General features: G+C 37.7%; 1 protein-coding gene across 14 annotated transcripts; it reads left to right on the top strand.

The window, feature by feature from the left end:
* The first annotated feature begins 1,992 nt into the window (after positions 1–1,992).
* LOC135617752 (uncharacterized) lies at positions 1,993–20,705 on the top strand. Of its 14 annotated transcripts, XM_065118311.1 has the most exons (12): positions 1,997–2,184; positions 2,262–2,367; positions 2,495–3,345; positions 9,614–9,885; positions 9,977–10,062; positions 18,094–18,352; positions 18,444–18,529; positions 18,753–18,828; positions 19,473–19,547; positions 19,628–19,741; positions 20,042–20,078; positions 20,176–20,705. In XM_065118311.1, exons 6-12 carry the CDS (start codon positions 18,248–18,250, stop codon positions 20,307–20,309), a joined length of 627 nt encoding a protein of 208 aa, XP_064974383.1. In that variant the 5' UTR covers positions 1,997–2,184; positions 2,262–2,367; positions 2,495–3,345; positions 9,614–9,885; positions 9,977–10,062; positions 18,094–18,247; the 3' UTR covers positions 20,310–20,705. The 14 variants fall into 14 exon arrangements, with proteins under 14 accessions (XP_064974389.1, XP_064974392.1, XP_064974383.1 ...); XM_065118308.1 differs by having other exon boundaries at positions 1,997–2,367; XM_065118309.1 differs by having other exon boundaries at positions 1,997–2,814; positions 2,927–3,345.
* The last annotated feature ends 577 nt before the right edge of the window (positions 20,706–21,282 follow it).

Below are 21,282 nucleotides of genomic sequence, written 5' to 3'. Positions count from 1 at the left end.
CCAATCTCAAGTATGACATTCGGTATGTCATATCATAAGTTCACTTACAGTGCATATGGATTTAGTAGCAAATACAATATACTGTAATAACTTACAAACAAGCAAAAAAGGACTTGCAATAGCTTGCAAACAGCCAAATGCCTCTTCATCGGAAAGGGACATAAATGCAGACAGCATCATTGCCAAAGATCGCACATGTCCATGCTTGATGTTTCTGAACGTAATAACCACAAGCAAATCACTCCATGTAAAAAGGCATACGCAGACAGATCATTAGGTAGCTTAATTTCTCGCTTTATTAGCTACGTTTGATCATACAAAGGCATAAAACCAAAACCTCATTCACTGTTCTCGTGCGTCCATTATCGTCTATCTGTTGTCTCCGAACAAAGAAGAATGCATCTTCGTTTCATGCGAGGACGAGAGTAGGCAGATCGTCGGCAAACCTTCCCATCTATCTCCATGCCTCTTTATCTTCCTAAAGCTATCACCGACATATGTATCAGTGGTTTAGTGCAAAGACTTCCATGGGTTATATATATATACTGTAGGTTACGGAGGAGGACGAGGCATCACCATCAACGAGAAGGCCGTACCGCCACAGCAGAGGCGGAGGTGGGGGCGGGGCCGGGGAACGTGAGGCTCGGCGGGGAATCCGGGGATGCGGTCATATGCGGCTGGGCCCCGACGGCCACCCGGTTTGACTCGGTGTCCACTCGGTCTCCGACAGAGAAATCTACAACCCGGATTTGACACCTTTAACCGACGGGCCGCATCGTGCCCTCGACCACCATGGAAGCAAGCTTTCCCCAGTCCCACCACCGCCATGGCCGCCACACCAACCCTATCTCTGTGCACGGTTCGCCTGCATGCACAAATGACATAACCAACAGGCTTTCTAATGGCAGCGGCGGCCTCGCTATCGTTAGGGTTATCCCTGGGTGCTCCAGGAATAGACCAGAGACGCAGCTGGGGCAGAACGCCATTAGAGAGTGCTTCATGCATGGCGTTGCAGTCGACGCATTCTCTCCGACGGATGCTGTGCCATTGTGGACGGACTGTCAGTGCACAGCATAAAGCTGTGCCATCGCTATCTGGTATAGTTCTCTGATCGCAAACTTAGATCTTTTCCCTACCGTTCATCTGTCTCTATCAGGAAGCACTTCCTTTTTAAGTTCGATTTATTAGTGGAAGTCAGACGTTGCTGTGCACTTTCTTTTACGCTAACAACCATGTGAGCTTGCCATATCCTTTAAAGGATATGGGACCTGACTTTAGATTTATGCCTTATATACATATATATATATATACATATACATATATATATATATATATATATATATATATATATATAATATTTTTTAAGATATCCATCATTTTTAGAATTCATTAATAGCGTTATTGTTTTGCCTAATATTTGAAATAAGTCAGGTCACTTAATCATATTTTTTTATTTTCTTATGAACTAATCCATTGAGTGAATCAATCTAATTATAATATTTTCACACTCTAACATATATTTTCAATAATATCAAAAAATATGTCGTAAAAATATTATGTTTTCAGCAATACTAAGAAAACATTAAATATAGTAATATAGTATAAAAACACTATAATAGTTACAGTTATAAAAAAAATATGAAAATATTATAATATACTATAGGAATATTATAATATAATTTTTTAATTAAAAATACATATAACTATATTGGTTCACCGCATTAGTCGATTCACATGAAAATGATAAAAATGGAAAGATGAATGAGAAAAGATTTTGACGGTGATAAGGATCCGTGTGACGAGGTAGACGGTGGCAATCGACATTGAGTTCCGGCGTCAAGATTCGGGTTGGAAATGATCGACTTGGGCCATAAATGGCACTTCCTGAGTTGGCTTGCGGCGTCAAGATTCGGGTTGGACGTGATCTGTGTGGCCGTTAAATTGAGCGTCTTGCATTGATTTGGGCCTTTTTACTTCCAGGCTGAGATTACAAGAAGCCCAAATGATGAGTGTCCTCGCCATTCTTGTTCGGTGTTTCTCATGTGTCGCGCGACCCCCTCTTCTCCGAGAAAGCTCTCGTCGATGGCAGGCTCCCACGGACCCGACAAGGCCGCTCCTCCTTCCCGCCACGGCGGATGCATCGAGGCCAGGGCCGTGGCTCCGGTGGAAGCTTTGGGAACCCTGGTTCTTTGTTTTTTCTTCTCTTTTCCTTTTCTTTTGATCGTTCTCGTGTTATATTTTTTCTCTTCTTCTTGATCTAGGGTTAGGGTTTATGTAGATCTATGGGGTCAGGATACGATGGCACCGATGGATCCGACGAGGTCTCTGCGCCTCCTCGCGGCGGCGAATAAAGTCGAGGCCCTGGCGGTAGTTACGGTGGAAACTAGGAATCGAGGCTCTTAGTTCTTCTGCTTCCCTTTTCTTCTGAACGCCCTGGTTCCTTTTTTTTTTTTTTTTTTTTCATTTTCTTGATCTGGGGTTATGGTTTGTGTAGATCTAGGGGTCAGATTCGTACGATTTCGACGGACCTGACGAGGCCGCTCCGCCTCCCCGCGGTGGCGAATACAGCCGAGGACGGGCTGATGGTTACGGTTGAAACTAGGAATCGAGGCTCTTAGTTCTTCTGCTTCGTTTTTCTTTTGAGCGTTCTCGTTCTTCGTTTCTCCTTTCTTGATCTAGGGTTAGGCTTTGTATGGATCCAAAGGTCAGGTTCCTACGGCTCCGATGGACCTGATAAGGACGTTTCGCCTCCGCGCGACGGCGAATACAGCCGACGACGGGCCGCTGGTTACCATGGAAACTCCATGAATCCTGGTTCTTGGTTCTTTTCTTTTCAACGTTCTTGTCGTTCTTTTTTTCCTTTTCTTGTCAAGCATTTATGTTTGTGTATATCTAGGGTTTGGTTCTTGGGGCGGTTTTGATATAGGTGGTGGCGATGGATATGAGGGCGGTGAGATCTCAGTGGGGAAACAGGGGAGGTGGTGACCGCAGTGGAGGAGATGGTTGGGAAGGCGATTAGCACTGCCCCACCCGAGGACGGGCTGGTGGTTACCATGGAAACTCCATGAATCCTGGTTCTTGGTTCTTTTCTTTTTTTTCTTTTCAATGTTCTTGTCGTTCTATTTTTCCTTTTCTTGTCAAGCATTTATGTTTGTGTATATCTAGGGTTTGGTTCTTGGCACAGTCTTGATATAGGTGGTGGCGATGGATACGGTGGCGGTGAGATCTCAGTGGGGAAACAGGGGAGGTGGTTACCGCGGTGGAGGAGATGGTTGGGAAGGCGATTAGCACTGCCCCACCCGAGGACGGGGGCCGGTGGTTACCATGGAAACTCCATGAATCCTGGTTCTTGGTTCTTTTCTTTTTGTTTTTTCAACGTTATTGTCGTTCTATTTTTCCTTTTCTTGTCAAGCATTTATGTTTGTGTATATCTAGGGTTTGGTTCTTGGCGCAGTCTTGATATAGGTGGTGGCGATGGATATGGGGGCAGTGAGATCTCAGTGGGGAAACTGGGGAGGTGGTAGGGGATACCTAGGTGGTGACCGCAGCGGAGGAGATGGTTGGGAAAGTGATTAGCACTGCCCTACCCTAGGTCTAAGCATGGCCGTGGAAATCTAAATTTTTCGCAGATTGGAGTGCAACAAGTGTGGTGCATTTTGAACCCAGTGCTGGCACTGGGAATGGTGGCGGTGGAAGTGACAGCGAGAAAGGAGTTATGCCGGAACTGTGGTGGTAGGAACGATGATTACAGGGGAAGAGATGCTTGATATGCTGGACGAGGTGAATCTTAAAATAATAATCAGGAGGATAAGGGCTGTTATGGCCATGTTTTTTCCACCAGCTCCAGCTGCATATGGTAGTCTTGTAGGAAAATTCCCCTCCCGTTTCCTAGTCCATGTTGTGAATTGTTTTTTTTCTGTCCGCCTTCCAGTCGCTATGGTGGCCCCAGTTCTTACCCTTCTCCGTATGGATCTCCTCCTCCAAACAGATATGGAAGTGAATGTCTAGTAGCCCATGGTGGACTATCGTACAGCTAGAGGGGGCATGGTGACCATATGAACCGTAGCCATGATAGTGTTGCTCCACCTCATGGTGGAGGTGGTGCCCCTGTTGCTCCTGCTGTAGTTAAGCTATATGATGACAATTGCAGAGAATTTTGTGATAATTTAAGGACTTAACATCTCAAACAGATCTTTTTTAATGGTATGCACAGGTATTAGTTATTTTCTATTTTAGTTTGCTTTGTTCTTTTTGTTCACTGAGATAGAGTGGTTAATTAGGTCATGTAACAGGACAATGGTGCCTCTTTTTTGGAAATAAAATGTTGTTATTTTGTAGTTATACTTTTAGATTTAAAGCATCACTGATTTGTCATAAACAGAGTTGAAAATAAAAAAAAAACCATTCTTTCCCTTTGGAGCATAACAACATTTAATAGAATTTGGATAGCAAATCGTCCTGTCATATCTGTCGATCAATCACATCTATGCATCTGTTTCCTCGATTAACTAACATGATGGTGATAACAACTGTTCACCCTCCCTGTAAACTAGCCATTAATAATCATGATATATCTGGCATGCCTGACACTGGACAATTTTTGAAGTACTGGATGTTGGGTATAAGCAAGAGGCAGGGCTCATGATGATACTGATACTGATGTATTTGCATATGATATTTTCTCATACTGCGTGTCCTAGAAAATGCATCATATAAATGTGAAATGCTACGATGACAGGGCCTTGTTATCACAGCTGTCAAGTGTTTCTTGTTGTGTAAACTAGCTAGGTGATTATAGTAATTTTACAGAAGTGAAAACTCTTGATTTTATCATTGGTTTATACCAGATCTTACAATAACAGCCTGCTGCCTCTGTCCTAATATTTTAGGAAATCTGTCAGCATAATGAAAAATTTTAGATACAAAAGAGATTTTAGCATTTGTTTGTACTGCATGCTGAAAGATTTTAGTCAATGGTTTGGACTAAACAGAGTTATTAGCCAGTTAGCCCATTAGACTTGAGTCGTGACATTTGATGAGTTGACCTAGTATTTGGGTTATGACACCCCAATTAGTCCCACGTTGGAAATGGGCAAAGACTAAGTTTGACTCATAAAGGTTTGATGAGTATATTATATTAACTCTAACTTAAACATTTTAATCAAATGGAGTTATTGATTAGTTAACCCATCAGACTCACAAGTCGTAACATAACTTATGCATGACTTTATGACAATTTAATTTATTTTTAATCAACTTGTCAAAACTTTAACTGTATAAAGAAAGAGAAAGCAAAGTATCCAACTAACTCATACATTGCTAAAGCAAGTGAAACATATATGCAAGTCATTTAAAATAATATTCAAGTAATTACACCCAGGAAACAGATGTGCAATATGAACACAGTGCAGAAACCTTTAGAAAATTCCAACGGGTCCAATAACTCTCAGATGTCCTTTTCTTTTTCCACCATTTAGTAGCCCTGATCCAGCCAATAAAAGCATCATCCCAAGTACCTTTGTATTCATCCAAGTAATCTAGGAAGTCTATGCACTCATCAAATGCTCCTGGATCAACATATCTGAAATCACCTTCTACATTCATGGTTTCATGATTTCCATTTACCTAGTTAGACAACAAAGAGTGGATCATCTCAAAGATCCAAGAGGTACCATACTAAGTCATAATTGTACACAGAAAATGAGTTAACACAGATAGCGTAAACTTGCTAAGAGCATTTTCTGTTATAGACTAACACATATCTTAAATGTGCAATAAAGAGAACAAAAAATGAAAAAGAGAAAAAGAAAAGGTAAGAAGATGCTAAATATTATAAAAATTAGATATCCACTGAAAATTTCTAAGATGTGTCCTCGGTATGCCAAAGGTCAAGGTAATGAATCGCACATATGCAGCATACAGGTACATGTGGCTGCATATTTGGTCCAATTATAATAAACAAATAGAAAACACTCAGTCTAAATTGTTAATAGGTAAATATATTAAGGTCAAATCAACACACTGTATGGACTCATTTGAGTTATAGAAAATGAGTAAAGGCCTAGGTGAAAAAGGGACATTTTCATGAACTAGAATTAATATAATAGTAATAGTAAAAACAATAGTAGGAAATGCAAACCTCATATGTGGCCACAATTCAGGGCCACACCTTATATGTGAGGTGGTCAACAACTGCATATGTAGCGGCACAGACCATATTTTGGAACACTGATCCATGGAACCTCAACTGTAAATAACATTTCACAGAGTTCATTAAGTAATTGGCTTACGATAATTTAACAACTGAAATAATTATCCTTGAGTACTACAAGATATATTGCTAACAATTTCACAAACTCATCTTGTAGACATTGTCATCGGACTCTCCTCCAGAGTCCTAGATGATTAGTACTGTATTTAGGGATCCTCAACTGACTTAACTTTGTTCCAGAATAATAATCATTAGTTTTCTTAGTACTAGGAGGTATCATAGTCTGTGCCAGCCATTCATCATAAATTTTAGAATAAGTGTTCCATAAAACCTGAAGAAAAAATGCGGATAATGCTGTTTACAGTCCAAATTATAAAAAAACTAAAGGAGAATTTGTCTCGTCAAAGAATTTTCAGTTACGGGCTATTATTGTTTCATAGAAAATGGTATTTCGGCCTTCATCATTGACATAAAAGGCAGAATATTCTGGTTGAAGGTTTTTAATTTGATGAACTGAAGCATGACAACCTAGATCATGTCCAGAACAAGAAACAACAATCGAATAATCAAGTGGGCAAACCACAAAATCTATATCCTTTCCACTAGGACACTTTTTCACCTTAATGATAACTGTTATTAAAGATTTCTCTTTTCTATTAATTGGTTGTTTTTGTTATACTATATGATTGGGTCAAAAAAGGTTGATCCAGCCGAGGCTTTTACCTACCAGACTAAAATATGTAATTTTGACAATTCCACCCCTAACATAAACTAATGTGATAATGCACATATCTGATGCCTACACATCATACTTGGATTAGATTTGTGATAACACAAAAGATCTATGTCAACAGACACATTCACTTATCCCTCCCAATTTTATTGAAATACATATTTTACTGTTTGATACATGCTTCAAATATTTGTGAAAGAACATGATAAGGATTAATTATTTAGCATATGAGATCATATAATAATAAAAACCAATCTTCAGAATTTTGAATATTCACAAAAGAGAAACATCAATTTCACAAAATTATTTTTCACCTGTCATCACAAATCCTTTGCCTTCTTGCAACATGGGGTAGTTGGATAGACATCTGAATCCATTTCTAAAATACATATCCATGCAACACTAAGTTATTGTTGTACCCAAAGTAGGCTTTGTGAACTTTCTTTTCTTCATACGGATTAAATAATAATTTCTTTATGATCTTTGAGATAATGTTTTTAATCATGGTATCAAATACCGATACCAGATCCATACTACTCCCCAGTTGGACCAGTACAGGCCCGGTAACATTTCAGGGCAGGGTCCAAATAGAAAGAGAGAGAGAGAGAGAGAAGATGGGAGGAGGAGGAGACGAAAGTAGAGGAGAAGACATGGGAGAAAGAGGGGGAGAAGGAGAAGGCTGATGAGGATTACTAGAAACAAAGGAAGATGCGATGGTGACAAGGCAGCGGGCGGTGACAGTGAGATAGTAGGTAGTGTGGCAAGAGAGATCAAGAGAATAGCGAGAGAGAGACATGGAAGATTAAAACCAAAGGATAGTTGTCACTATAAAAGAAATATAAAATGATATGGATATGGAACAGTAAGCTGTTCACTTTTAAAACCGAGTGGTAGGGAGCATTCCATGTACCAACTTTATATATATATATATATATATATATATATATATATATATATATATAAGATCTACTAGATTATTGATTAGGGTAATTAAATATTTAGAAGATGCATGCATCTTGGGGTTTATCAAAATAAAAAAAAATCTTATTATATTTATTGATTGATTTCTCTCTCCCTCTACGTTAGGGACTCCTATCATTGAGGAGGATGAGCCATTAGACTCTATATCATCAAGAGAAGAGAAGAAAGAGAGGTGCAATGGTCATTAAGTAGTAAACTCTAGTCTCTAGTTTTTTTTTAATATCATTTTTGCCAAGTCTTTAACTTAATTTTTGACTCTGGAGTATTATTATCTTTTTAAATTTCATCATTTATTAAATTTATTATTGATCTAAATTTAAAAAAAAATATTAATATAACTCTCAAATTATTTAGCATCATAGTGTCTGATTAATAACATAGTCATGCTCTTGTAAATGCAAGTGTTTTACCCTTTATGCAGCTTGAATTATTCGAAGTTTAAACACATATTATTTCATCCCTCGATTTACATTTAGATGATGATTGCTCTTACGCGCATCGGTATATTGGTCAACCTTTTGATGAGCTTAATGTTCTCTTCATCGATGTCGATATGAGCATTTGTCTTTAATATTATTTTTGGTAACTCTCTTACTATTAAATGCATTGACATGTTAACCTAAAGTGAGATATTGTGACAACATCTCACCACTCACTTGATTTCAACCTCCTTCGAGTTATCTTAAAGTATCTTCCCAAAATGTGTGATCTGCACATGAGTTCTCTATCATTAATCTATTATTATCATCTAGAAATTTATTATGTTGGAATAACTATTCTTTTCACATACTTTGTTCAAGAGTTTCGGAGACTAACTTCCCTCGAGAATACTTCGTCTTATAGAGAATAAAATAATATATTATTTTGTCATAACAAATGCATTTATTAGATTGTGATACTTCGTAACCCTCTACTATAGTCATAATAATGTATTATACCCACTATAAAATTTAGGTATCAAACTTTAGTTACCTTAGGATGGCTACGGGCATTTATAGTCCATATACAAGTTATCATATAAGTACCAAATTTTTTGAGACAATAGTTTCCCTTGCCTATTCGAGCCTTTACATAAATCTTTCTATTGTTATCAACACATCACCAACTTGCATGGTCTCATTTATATCCATGCACTATCGCTTGTATTGATCACTATCAAGTTAGGTTATGATATCAATTCATTTCTTGAACTTAGCCATGTGAATCTTTTTATACAAACATATTCTTCCTAGTATACTTATCCTCGTGATGCCTTTGACATAAAGCATTGATCATTTCGCTAAATATTAATTTCAAATGTTTACTATTTTAAGCGACTATTTTTCATACGTGTGATTGCCATTTAAGTAGTCTTACTAGGTCTCCAATATTACATGCCAAATATATTTTAGTATATTTATCTCATTATGATAGCATATATCATAGACTTAAATTATTATTTTATCTTAAGTGTGATTGAAGCCATAACATTGGATACTACTTCCGATGGTTTTAGAGTGTTAAGATGATTGATATTTTGACTATAAGGATTCTAATAAGTTGCAAGGTAGAAGTTACAATTATAAGCTATAACGATCACGATATTAAATTGACATTATTTTGAATAAATAAGAATATTATTTTAGGCATCAATGATCTAATTAGTCTCGTGATTCTACTTAACCGATTTTTGAGTAGTATTTTTACAGGCATCAATGATCAAACCCCACCACCGACTTGGTGCTCGGAGATCCCATCTTTCATCCTCGTTTGGTGAGTTTTGGTATTGCTTGATCCAACGGATTTCTTCGCGTGCTTGGCAACTTTGGGCGTCTCTGGCGGACCCGATAGCATGGCGTTGTGCGTCTTGACGGCGGGATGGAAATTGGATGGTTCGATCGATCACAAAGAACAAGGTTGCGTGCCGAGAGCGAGAGCGCAGAGGAGGCGATTTTGGCGCGAGACAGAGTGAACAAAATGGGTAATCTCTGGTTACCTTTTTTATTTCTTGCAATCAGTGTTCTTGTTTTCGAGCATACGCGGCCGCTAGATCGTGAGATGTTTTGCTTTAGGTGTCAAATGTGAGATTGAGACTTGTGATCGGTCGGGTGGTCGACCAAAGCATGGTCATTTGCAAGAGGCTGCTCGTGAAATTGAGGTATGGTATTTTTCTCCTGGAGTTGCATTTGCTGTCTAAACTTTTTTGCAGTGTAATTCTTTGAACTTATATTACAAGATTCGACTGCTCTCCTCTGTACTTTATTTATGTGGCACTTTTTAGGACCATGAAACTCATATTGCACTTTGTATTTTTAGCATCTGAAATTTGATCGATGCTGTGTTAAGTTAGTTCATTGTAGCGAGAAAACTGTGATTTACATGTGAGTGTAATTTATTCTCATGTACCTGCTTGCTTTTTAGGATTCTAGCCAATGGGAAAATTTTAAATGTTTCAGATTTTGAGAACTGTGACGTGATTTACTTTGAAAAAATAATGTATTTTGCAATAAGTTAATAATGCACACAAGTTATGCTTTTTTTGTGTACTTGGGATGATATAAATGAATCATTAAAGTTGGCAAATGCATATATTGATAACCAATTGTGATGTAAAATGAATATAAAGATTGATGCAATAGATTTGTAATAAAGATTAAATTAATATAACATTGAGCACATACTATACTAAGAGGATAATAAATGTCTCAAAGAATTTGTATAATAATAAAAGTTAATATGTGATATAGTTATCAAGGACTGATGCTGTGGTGCATTGTGTTGATCGAAGAAAAACTGATTTATATTAACATAAAAAACATATCAATCGACAATGTTTTCAGATCTATTTCACCTGATGGAGAACTATTAGTTCTTGCCATACGATTGATATAGGAGTTACTGAAATTCCACAAGCACTTCAAAACTTATTAGATGTACGTCTTTGTTAGGATTTTGTCCAAAAAATAAATAAACTATTTTTTTTTTTTTTCATTTTCTTGATCTGGGGTTATGGTTTGTGTAGTTCTAGGCGTCAGATTCGTACGATTTCGACGGACCTGACGAGGCCGCTCCGCCTCCCCGCGGTGGCGAATACAGCCGAGGACGGGCTGATGGTTACGGTTGAAACTAGGAATCGAGGCTCTTAGTTCTTCTGCTTCGTTTTTCTTTTGCGTGTTCTCGTTCTTCGTTTCTCCTTTCTTGATCTAGGGTTAGGCTTTGTATGGATCCAAGGGTCAGGTTCCTACGGCTCCGATGGACCTGATAAGGACGTTTCGCCTTCGCGCGGTGGCGAATACAGCCGACGACGGGCCGGTGGTTACCGTGGAAACTCCATGAATCCTGGTTCTTAGTTCTTTTCTTCTTCTTTTTTTTTTTTTTTTTTTTTTTCTTTTCAACGTTCTTGTCGTTCTATTTTTCCTTTTCTTGTCAAGCATTTATGTTTGTGTATATCTAGGGTTTGGTTCTTGGCACAGTCTTGATATAGGTGGTGGTGAAGGATATGGGGGCGGTGAGATCTCAGTGGGGAAACAGGGGAGGTGGTGACCGCAGTGGAGGAGATGGTTGGGAAGGCGATTAGCACTGCCCCACCCGAGGACGGGCTGGTGGTTACCATGGAAACTCCATGAATCCTGGTTCTTGGTTCTTTTCTTTTTTTTCTTTTCAATGTTCTTGTCGTTCTATTTTTCCTTTTCTTGTCAAGCATTTATGTTTGTGTATATCTAGGGTTTGGTTCTTGGCACAGTCTTGATATAGGTGGTGGCGATGGATACGGTGGCGGTGAGATCTCAGTGGGGAAACAGGGGAGGTGGTTACCGCGGTGGAGGAGATGGTTGGGAAGGCGATTAGCACTGCCCCACCCGAGGACGGGGGCCGGTGGTTACCATGGAAACTCCATGAATCCTGGTTCTTGGTTCTTTTCTTTTTGTTTTTTCAACGTTATTGTCGTTCTATTTTTCCTTTTCTTGTCAAGCATTTATGTTTGTGTATATCTAGGGTTTGGTTCTTGGCGCAGTCTTGATATAGGTGGTGGCGATGGATATGGGGGCAGTGAGATCTCAGTGGGGAAACTGGGGAGGTGGTAGGGGATACCTAGGTGGTGACCGCAGCGGAGGAGATGGTTGGGAAAGTGATTAGCACTGCCCTACCCTAGGTCTAAGCATGGCCGTGGAAATCTAAATTTTTCGCAGATTGGAGTGCAACAAGTGTGGTGCATTTTGAACCCAGTGCTGGCACTGGGAATGGTGGCGGTGGAAGTGACAGCGAGAAAGGAGTTATGCCGGAACTGTGGTGGTAGGAACGATGATTACAGGGGAAGAGATGCTTGATATGCTGGACGAGGTGAATCTTAAAATAATAATCAGGAGGATAAGGGCTGTTATGGCCATGTTTTTTCCACCAGCTCCAGCTGCATATGGTAGTCTTGTAGGAAAATTCCCCTCCCGTTTCCTAGTCCATGTTGTGAATTGTTTTTTTTCTGTCCGCCTTCCAGTCGCTATGGTGGCCCCAGTTCTTACCCTTCTCCGTATGGATCTCCTCCTCCAAACAGATATGGAAGTGAATGTCTAGTAGCCCATGGTGGACTATCGTACAGCTAGAGGGGGCATGGTGACCATATGAACCGTAGCCATGATAGTGTTGCTCCACCTCATGGTGGAGGTGGTGCCCCTGTTGCTCCTGCTGTAGTTAAGCTATATGATGACAATTGCAGAGAATTTTGTGATAATTTAAGGACTTAACATCTCAAACAGATCTTTTTTAATGGTATGCACAGGTATTAGTTATTTTCTATTTTAGTTTGCTTTGTTCTTTTTGTTCACTGAGATAGAGTGGTTAATTAGGTCATGTAACAGGACAATGGTGCCTCTTTTTTGGAAATAAAATGTTGTTATTTTGTAGTTATACTTTTAGATTTAAAGCATCACTGATTTGTCATAAACAGAGTTGAAAATAAAAAAAAAACCATTCTTTCCCTTTGGAGCATAACAACATTTAATAGAATTTGGATAGCAAATCGTCCTGTCATATCTGTCGATCAATCACATCTATGCATCTGTTTCCTCGATTAACTAACATGATGGTGATAACAACTGTTCACCCTCCCTGTAAACTAGCCATTAATAATCATGATATATCTGGCATGCCTGACACTGGACAATTTTTGAAGTACTGGATGTTGGGTATAAGCAAGAGGCAGGGCTCATGATGATACTGATACTGATGTATTTGCATATGATATTTTCTCATACTGCGTGTCCTAGAAAATGCATCATATAAATGTGAAATGCTACGATGACAGGGCCTTGTTATCACAGCTGTCAAGTGTTTCTTGTTGTGTAAACTAGCTAGGTGATTATAGTAATTTTACAGAAGTGAAAACTCTTGATTTTATCATTGGTTTATACCAGATCTTACAATAACAGCCTGCTGCCTCTGTCCTAATATTTTAGGAAATCTGTCAGCATAATGAAAAATTTTAGATACAAAAGAGATTTTAGCATTTGTTTGTACTGCATGCTGAAAGATTTTAGTCAATGGTTTGGACTAAACAGAGTTATTAGCCAGTTAGCCCATTAGACTTGAGTCGTGACATTTGATGAGTTGACCTAGTATTTGGGTTATGACACCCCAATTAGTCCCACGTTGGAAATGGGCAAAGACTAAGTTTGACTCATAAAGGTTTGATGAGTATATTATATTAACTCTAGCTTAAACATTTTAATCAAATGGAGTTATTGATCAGTTAACGTAACATAACTTATGCATGACTTTATGACAATTTAATTTATTTTTAATCAACTTGTCAAAACTTTAACTGTATAAAGAAAGAGAAAGCAAAGTATCCAACTAACTCATACATTGCTAAAGCAAGTGAAACATATATGCAAGTCATTTAAAATAATATTCAAGTAATTACACCCAGGAAACAGATGTGCAATTTGAACACAGTGCAGAAACCTTTAGAAAATTCCAACGGGTCCAATAACTCTCAGATGTCCTTTTCTTTTTCCACCATTTAGTAGCCCTGATCCAGCCAATAAAAGCATCATCCCAAGTACCTTTGTATTCATCCAAGTAACCTAGGAAGTCTATGCACTCATCAAATGCTCCTGGATCAACATATCTGAAATCACCTTCTACATTCATGGTTTCATGATTTCCATTTACCTAGTTAGACAACAAAGAGTGGATCATCTCAAAGATCCAAGAGGTACCATACTAAGTCATAATTGTACACAGAAAATGAGTTAACACAGATAGCGTAAACTTGCTAAGAGCATTTTCTGTTATAGACTAACACATATCTTAAATGCGCGATAAAGATAACAAAAAAAAAAAAAGAAAAAAAGAAAAGGTAAGAAGATGCTAAATATTATAAAAATTAGATATCCACTGAAAATTTCTAAGATGTGTCCTCGGTATGCCAAAGGTCAAGGTAATGAATCGCACATATGCAGCATACAGGTACATGTGGCTGCATATTTGGTCCAATTATAATAAACAAATAGAAAACACTCAGTCTAAATTGTTAATAGGTAAATATATTAAGGTCAAATCAATACACTGTACGGACTCATTTGAGTTATAGAAAATGAGTAAAGGCCGAGGTGAAAAAGGGACATTTTCATGAACTAGAATTAATATAATAGTAATAGTAAAAACAATAGTAGGAATGCAATCCACATATGTGGCCACAATTCAGGGCCACACCTTATGTGAGGTGGTCAACAATTGCATATGTAGCTGCACAGACCACATTTTGGAACACTGATCCATGGAACCTCAACTGTAAATAACATTCCACAGAGTTCATTAAGTAATTGGCTTACGATAATTTAACAGCTGAAATAATTATCCTTGAGTACTACAAGAAATATTGCTAACAATTCCACAAACTCATCCTGTAGACATTGTCCTCGGACTCTCCTCCAGAGTCCTAGATGATTGGTACTGTGTTTAGGGATCCTCAACTGACTTAACTTTGTTCCAGAATAATAATCATTAGTTTTCTTAGTACTAGGAGGTATCATAGTCTGAGCCAGCCATTCATCATAAATTTTAGAATAAGTGTTCCATAAAACCTGAAGAAAAAATGTGGATAATGCTGTTTACAATCCAAATTATAAAAAAAACAAAGAAGAATTTGTCTCATCAAAGAATTTTCAGTTACCAGCTATTATTGTTTCATAGAAAATGGTATTTCGGCCTTCATCATTGACATAAAAGGCAGAATATTCTGGTTGAAGGTTTTTAATTTGATGAACTGAAGCATGACAACCTAGATCATGTGCAGAACAAGAAACAACAATCGAATAATCAAGTGGGCAAACCACAAAATCTAATATCCTTTCCACTAGGACACTTTTTCACCTTAATGATAACTGTTATTAAAGATTTCTCTTTTCTATTAATTGGTTGTTTTTGTTATACTATATGATTGGGTCAAAAAAGGTTGATCCAGCCGAGGCTTTTACCTACCAGACTAAAATATGTAATTTTGACAATTCCACCCCTAACATAAACTAATGTGATAATGCACATATCTGATGCCTACACATCATACTTGGATTAGATTTGTGATAACACAAAAGATCTATGTCAACAGACACATTCACTTATCCCTCCCAATTTTATTGAAATACATATTTTACTGTTTGATACATGCTTCAAATATTTGTGAAAGAACATGATAAGGATTAATTATTTAGCATCTGAGATCATATAATAATAAAAACCAATCTTCAGAATTTTGAATATTCACAAAAGAGAAACATCAATTTCACAAAATTATTTTTCACCTGTCATCACAAATCCTTTGCCTTCTTGCAACTTGGGGTAGTTGGATAGACATCTGAATCCATTTCTAAAATACATATCCATGCAACACTAAGTTATTGTTGTACCCAAAGTAGGCTTTGTGAACTTTCTTTTCTTCATATGGATTAAATAATAATTTCTTTATGATCTTTGAGATAATATTTTTAATCATAGTATCAAATACCGATACCAGATCCATACTACTCCCCAGTTGGACCAGTACAGGCCCGGTAACACTTCAGGGCAGGGTCCAAATAGAAAGAGAGAGAGAGAGAGAGAAGATGGGAGGAGGAGGAGACGAAAGTAGAGGAGAAGGCATGGGAGAAAGAGGGGGAGAAGGAGAAGGTTGATGAGGATTACTAGAAACAAAGGAAGATGCGATGGTGACAAGGCAGCGGGCGGTGACAGTGAGATAGTAGGCAGTGTGGCTAGAGAGATCAAGAGAATAGCGAGAGAGAGAGAGAGAGAGAGAGAGAGAGAGAGAGAGAAAAGCATGGAAGATTAAAACCAAAGGATAATTGTCACTATAAAAGAAATGATATGGATATGGAACAGTAAGCTGTTCACTTTTAAAACCGAGTGGTAGGGAGCATTCCATGTACCAACTTTATATATATATATATATATATATATATATATATATATATATATATATATATATATATATATATATATATGATTTACTAGATTATTGATTAGGGTAATTAAATATTTAGATGATGCATGCATCTTGGGGTTTATCAAAATAAAAAAAAATCTTATTATATTTATTGATTGATTTCTCTCTCCCTCTACGTTAGGGACTCCTTATCATTGAGGAGGATGAGCCATTAGACTCTATATCATCAAGAGAAGAGAAGAAAGAGAGGTGCAATGGTCATTAAGTAGTAAACTCTAGTTTTTAGTTTTTTTTTAATATCATTTTTACCAAGTCTTTAACTTAATTTTTGACTCTGGAGTATTATTATCTTTTTAAATTTCATCATTTATTAAATTTATTATTGATCTAAATTTAAAAAAAAAATATTAATATAACTCTCAAATTATTTAGCATCATAGTGTCTGATTAATAACATAGTCATGCTCTTGTAAATGCAAGTGTTTTACCCTTTATGCAGCTTGAATTATTCGAAGTTTAAACACATATTATTTCATCCCTCGATTTACATTTAGATGATGATTGCTCTTACGCGCATCGGTATATTGGTCAACCTTTTGATGAGCTTAATGTTCTCTTCATCGATGTCGATATGAGCATTTGTCTTTAATATTATTTTCGGTAACTCTCTTACTATTAAATGCATTGACATGTTAACCTAAAGTGAGATATTGTGACAACATCTCACCACTCACTTGATTTCAACCTCCTTCGAGTTATCTTAAAGTATCTTCCCAAAATGTGTGATCTGCACATGAGTTCTCTATCATTAATCTATTATTATCATCTAGAAATTTATTATGTTGGAATAACTATTCTTTTCACATACTTTGTTCAAGAGTTTCGGAGACTAACTTCCCTCGAGAATACTTCGTCTTATAGAGAATAAAATAATATATTATTTTGTCACAACAAATGCATTTATTAGATTGTGATACTTCGTAACTCTCTACTATAGTCATAATAATGTATTATACCCACTATAAAATTTAGGTATCAAACTTTAGTTACCTTAGGATGGCTACGGGCATTTATAGTCCATATACAAGTTATCATATAAGTACCAAATTTTTTGAGACAATAGTTTCCCTTGCCTATTCGAGCCTTTACATAAATCTTTCTATTGTTATCAACACATCACCAACTTGCATGGTCTCATTTATATCCATGCACTATCGCTTGTATTGATCACTATCAAGTTAGGTTATGATATCAATTCATTTCTTGAATTTAGCCATGTCAATCTTTTTATACAAACATATTCTTCCTAGTATGCTTATCCTCGTGATGCCTTTGACATAAAGCATTGATCATTTCGCTAAATATTAATTTCAAATGCTTACTATTTTAAACGACTATTTTTCATACGTGTGATTGCCATTTAAATAGTCTTACTAGGTCTCCAATATTACATGCCAAATATATTTTAGTATATTTATCTCATTATGATAGCATATATCATAGACTTAAATTATTATTTTATCTTAAGTGTGATTGAAGCCATAACATTGGATACTACTTCCGATGGTTTTAGAGTGTTGAGATGATTGATATTTTGACTATAAGGATTCTAATAAGTTGCAAGGTAGAAGTTACAATTATAAGCTATAACGATCACGATATTAAATTGACATTATTTTGAATAAATAAGAATATTATTTTAGGCATCAATGATCTAATTAGTCTCGTGATTCTACTTAACCGATTTTTGAGTAGTATTTTTACAGGCATCAATGATCAAACCCCACCACCGACTTGGTGCTCGGAGATCCCATCTTTCATCCTCGTTTGGTGAGTTTTGGTATTGCTTGATCCAACGGATTTCTTCGCGTGCTTGGCAACTTTGGGCGTCTCTGGCGGACCCGATAGCATGGCGTTGTGCGTCTTGAAGACGGCGGGATGGAAATTGGATGGTTCGATCGATCACAAAGAACAAGGTTGCGTGCCGAGAGCGAGCGCAGAGGAAACAAAATGGGTAATCTCTGGTTACCTTTTTTATTTCTTGCAATCAGTGTTCTTGTTTTCGAGCATACGCGGCCGCTAGATCGTGAGATGTTTTGCTTTAGGTGTCAAATGTGAGATCGAGACTTGTGATCGGTCGGGTGGTCGACCAAAGCATGGTCATTTGCAAGAGGCTGCTCGTGAAATTGAGGTATGGTATTTTTCTCCTGGAGTTGCATTTGCTGTCTAAACTTTTCTGCAGTGTAATTCTTTGAACTTATATTACAAGATTCGACTGCTCTCCTCTGTACTTATATGCAGTGTAATTTTTTTGCAGTGTAATCCTTGCATAGATTATATCATGTTTTTATTTGAGAGACTTTCATCTGTTTCTTAGTGTTAGAATCGATAACTCCTATTGGTATTAACTTCAGGTACCAAATCTTTGAGGATGTTTGCATCAAGCAACACATTGGAATCCTTCTCATTGCACACCATGCAGATGACCAGGTCTGTGTTTACTTTTTGTATACTTGAAATTAAGTCTAACTTGAAAATTAAGTTTTCTCTGATTGGCTTGGCTTAGGTAGTGTCATCTTGTTGCATAAACAAGGGACTGTACATGGATCCTTAATTTTGGGTTTCTCAAATATTTTTCTTTACCTTTTTTTTTTTTTTCTTGTGGCGCATTACTTACGAACTTGGTTATTAAGGTTTTATTGGTTTAGATAGTTTTATTTGTTAAGAAATGTGTATGCTATTTCTTAGTAACCCTAACTGAAAAGGATGGAAAAGAATAGTGTGGGGGTGATTATGGCATAAATGACAGTTGAAGAGATTGCAATATTGGGATAGTATCGGCATGTTTTTGGGCTTGCTTTTAGTACCAAAGTATAAGATTTCTTACAAAACTCTTTAATTTGAAGAATATATACAAGAAATTGCCATATTGGGATAGTGTCAGCAATATGAATTAGCAATGAACATGATGTGGATGGGAACTATTGAGGGTGGTCTAGTGCATGAGGCTCCCACTAATACTGGGCATGTGGATCCCTCCTATTGGCACCACCTCTATCAAAGGGTACGCACGTCTCTCTCCCTGCGTCTGCTGCCTTCATCTACTCCAAATCGCTTCGTCCTTCTCCGTGCAGGGAGGAAGAGAAGGATGGGTTCCACATGCCATGACCCAGGGAACTCCTTGCTTCCCTCAGCCACTGCCGGCGGCGGTAATCTGCTTCCTGCTTTGCTCATCTACTTCAAAGTGTTTGCTGTGCTCACATTTCTGATGGCAGAATCAATGATGCAGAGGTTTCCGGCTCCACCACCTGTTCCGGGCATCGTCCCCCAACCCATGTATACACCGATTCCTCCTCCCGTGACCGACCACTCCAGCTCGCAGCTTCAACTTGATGCTCATCCTGTAAGCTCCTCTTATTCTTCTGTGGCATCTTTCTCTCATCTTAACAATGTAGTAGAAACCATATAGTTTTCGACTCTCAAACATCTAAACATTTGAGATAGAAAACCAAACACAATCAGAATAATTCAAAATATAAAAAATTGAATTTGGTGCATGTTCGCTGTCTTTTATCTAAGTTTATATAAAATATAAATATAAAAGGACTGTTATTGCCCTGCATAATCAATGTCCGATCATCTACTACTTTGATCTTCCGAACATTCATGATGCATGAATCATTGACATGCTTTCCCATGACAGGTTGATCGGGAAAGTCTTGTATCTCGTGTCCAGGAAGGTGCTAACTAAGTTTGGTGTTCTTTATCCAGAGCTTTCCTTTGAATTCTCTTGGCTTATTATGATTCTCACTCTGATGAATCCCTTCCTTCCATTAGGGTTCACCTCCTGTCTTGTCTTCCCCATGGATTGTTTGTTTCCAGGATGGTGTGGAACTCTAATGTTGCAGTGTAGCGGTTTCTTCGGTACAGAAGCAGACCTTCAACTGTTGTGGGACAGAAGCCATGATTAATAAGCTCAAACAATTCCCTAAAGCTCAATAGATCAAACATGTCTGCCGTTTGAAGAGGGTCTTCTTATGCCTACAGGACATGTCTGGAAGCAAGATTTGGTTCAGGAGACATATGCATATGCTTCTTCCATTTCTCTTCTTTACTTGATCCTGCACCTGCCATGAGATCTACTGAGATCTTGTAGCAGTATGTCATATGGTAAGCTATACTTATATAAACTTGATTGGAGTGGTTGGAAGTTCATCATAGACAATGGATAGTGTGTGTGTGTGTATTCATTGCTTATAGAATAGAGATGATGTTGATGGCTAACAAGAAGGTTAGATCTAGCGAAATCTAACAGTCCTTTTCCTTACTATTATCAACTTGTCCTATATATTAAAGAACATTATTCACAGGGTTTGGCTTATTGCCCTTTTCCAGACATTCTAATTCCCTTGACGATAAGCAGATCATTCAACATCTGCTAACCGATGACGGCAGCATTGTGTATGAGCTACGGAATGACGGCAGCATCATTCAACATCTTCTAATTCCCTTGCCATATCCTTTAAAGGATATGGGACCTGACTTTAGATTTATGTCTTTTATATATATAGGCACAAATCCAACCCCTGTCGACCACCTTTTTTAATTTTTTTATTTAAAATTACATATAACTATTTGGTTCACCGCATTAGTCGATTCACATGAAAATGAGAAAAATGGAAAGATGAATGAGAAAAGATTTTGACGGTGATAAGGATCCGTGTGACGAGGTAGACGGTGGCAATCGACATTGAGTTCCGGCGTCAAGATTCGGGTTGGAAATGATCGACTTGGGCCATAAATGGCACTTCCTGAGTTGGCTTGCGGCGTCAAGATTCGGGTTGGACGTGATCTGTGTGGCCGTTAAATTGAGCGTCTTGCATTGATTTGGGCCTTTTTACTTCCAGGCTGAGATTACAAGAAGCCCAAATGATGAGTGTCCTC

This window comes from Musa acuminata, chromosome BXJ2-7 (genome assembly GCF_036884655.1).
Source record: "Musa acuminata AAA Group cultivar baxijiao chromosome BXJ2-7, Cavendish_Baxijiao_AAA, whole genome shotgun sequence".
Classification (NCBI taxonomy): Eukaryota; Viridiplantae; Streptophyta; class Magnoliopsida; order Zingiberales; family Musaceae; genus Musa; species Musa acuminata.
The sequence above is the reverse complement of the archived record's forward strand: the minus strand, read 5'-3'. Positions and strand labels throughout refer to the sequence as shown.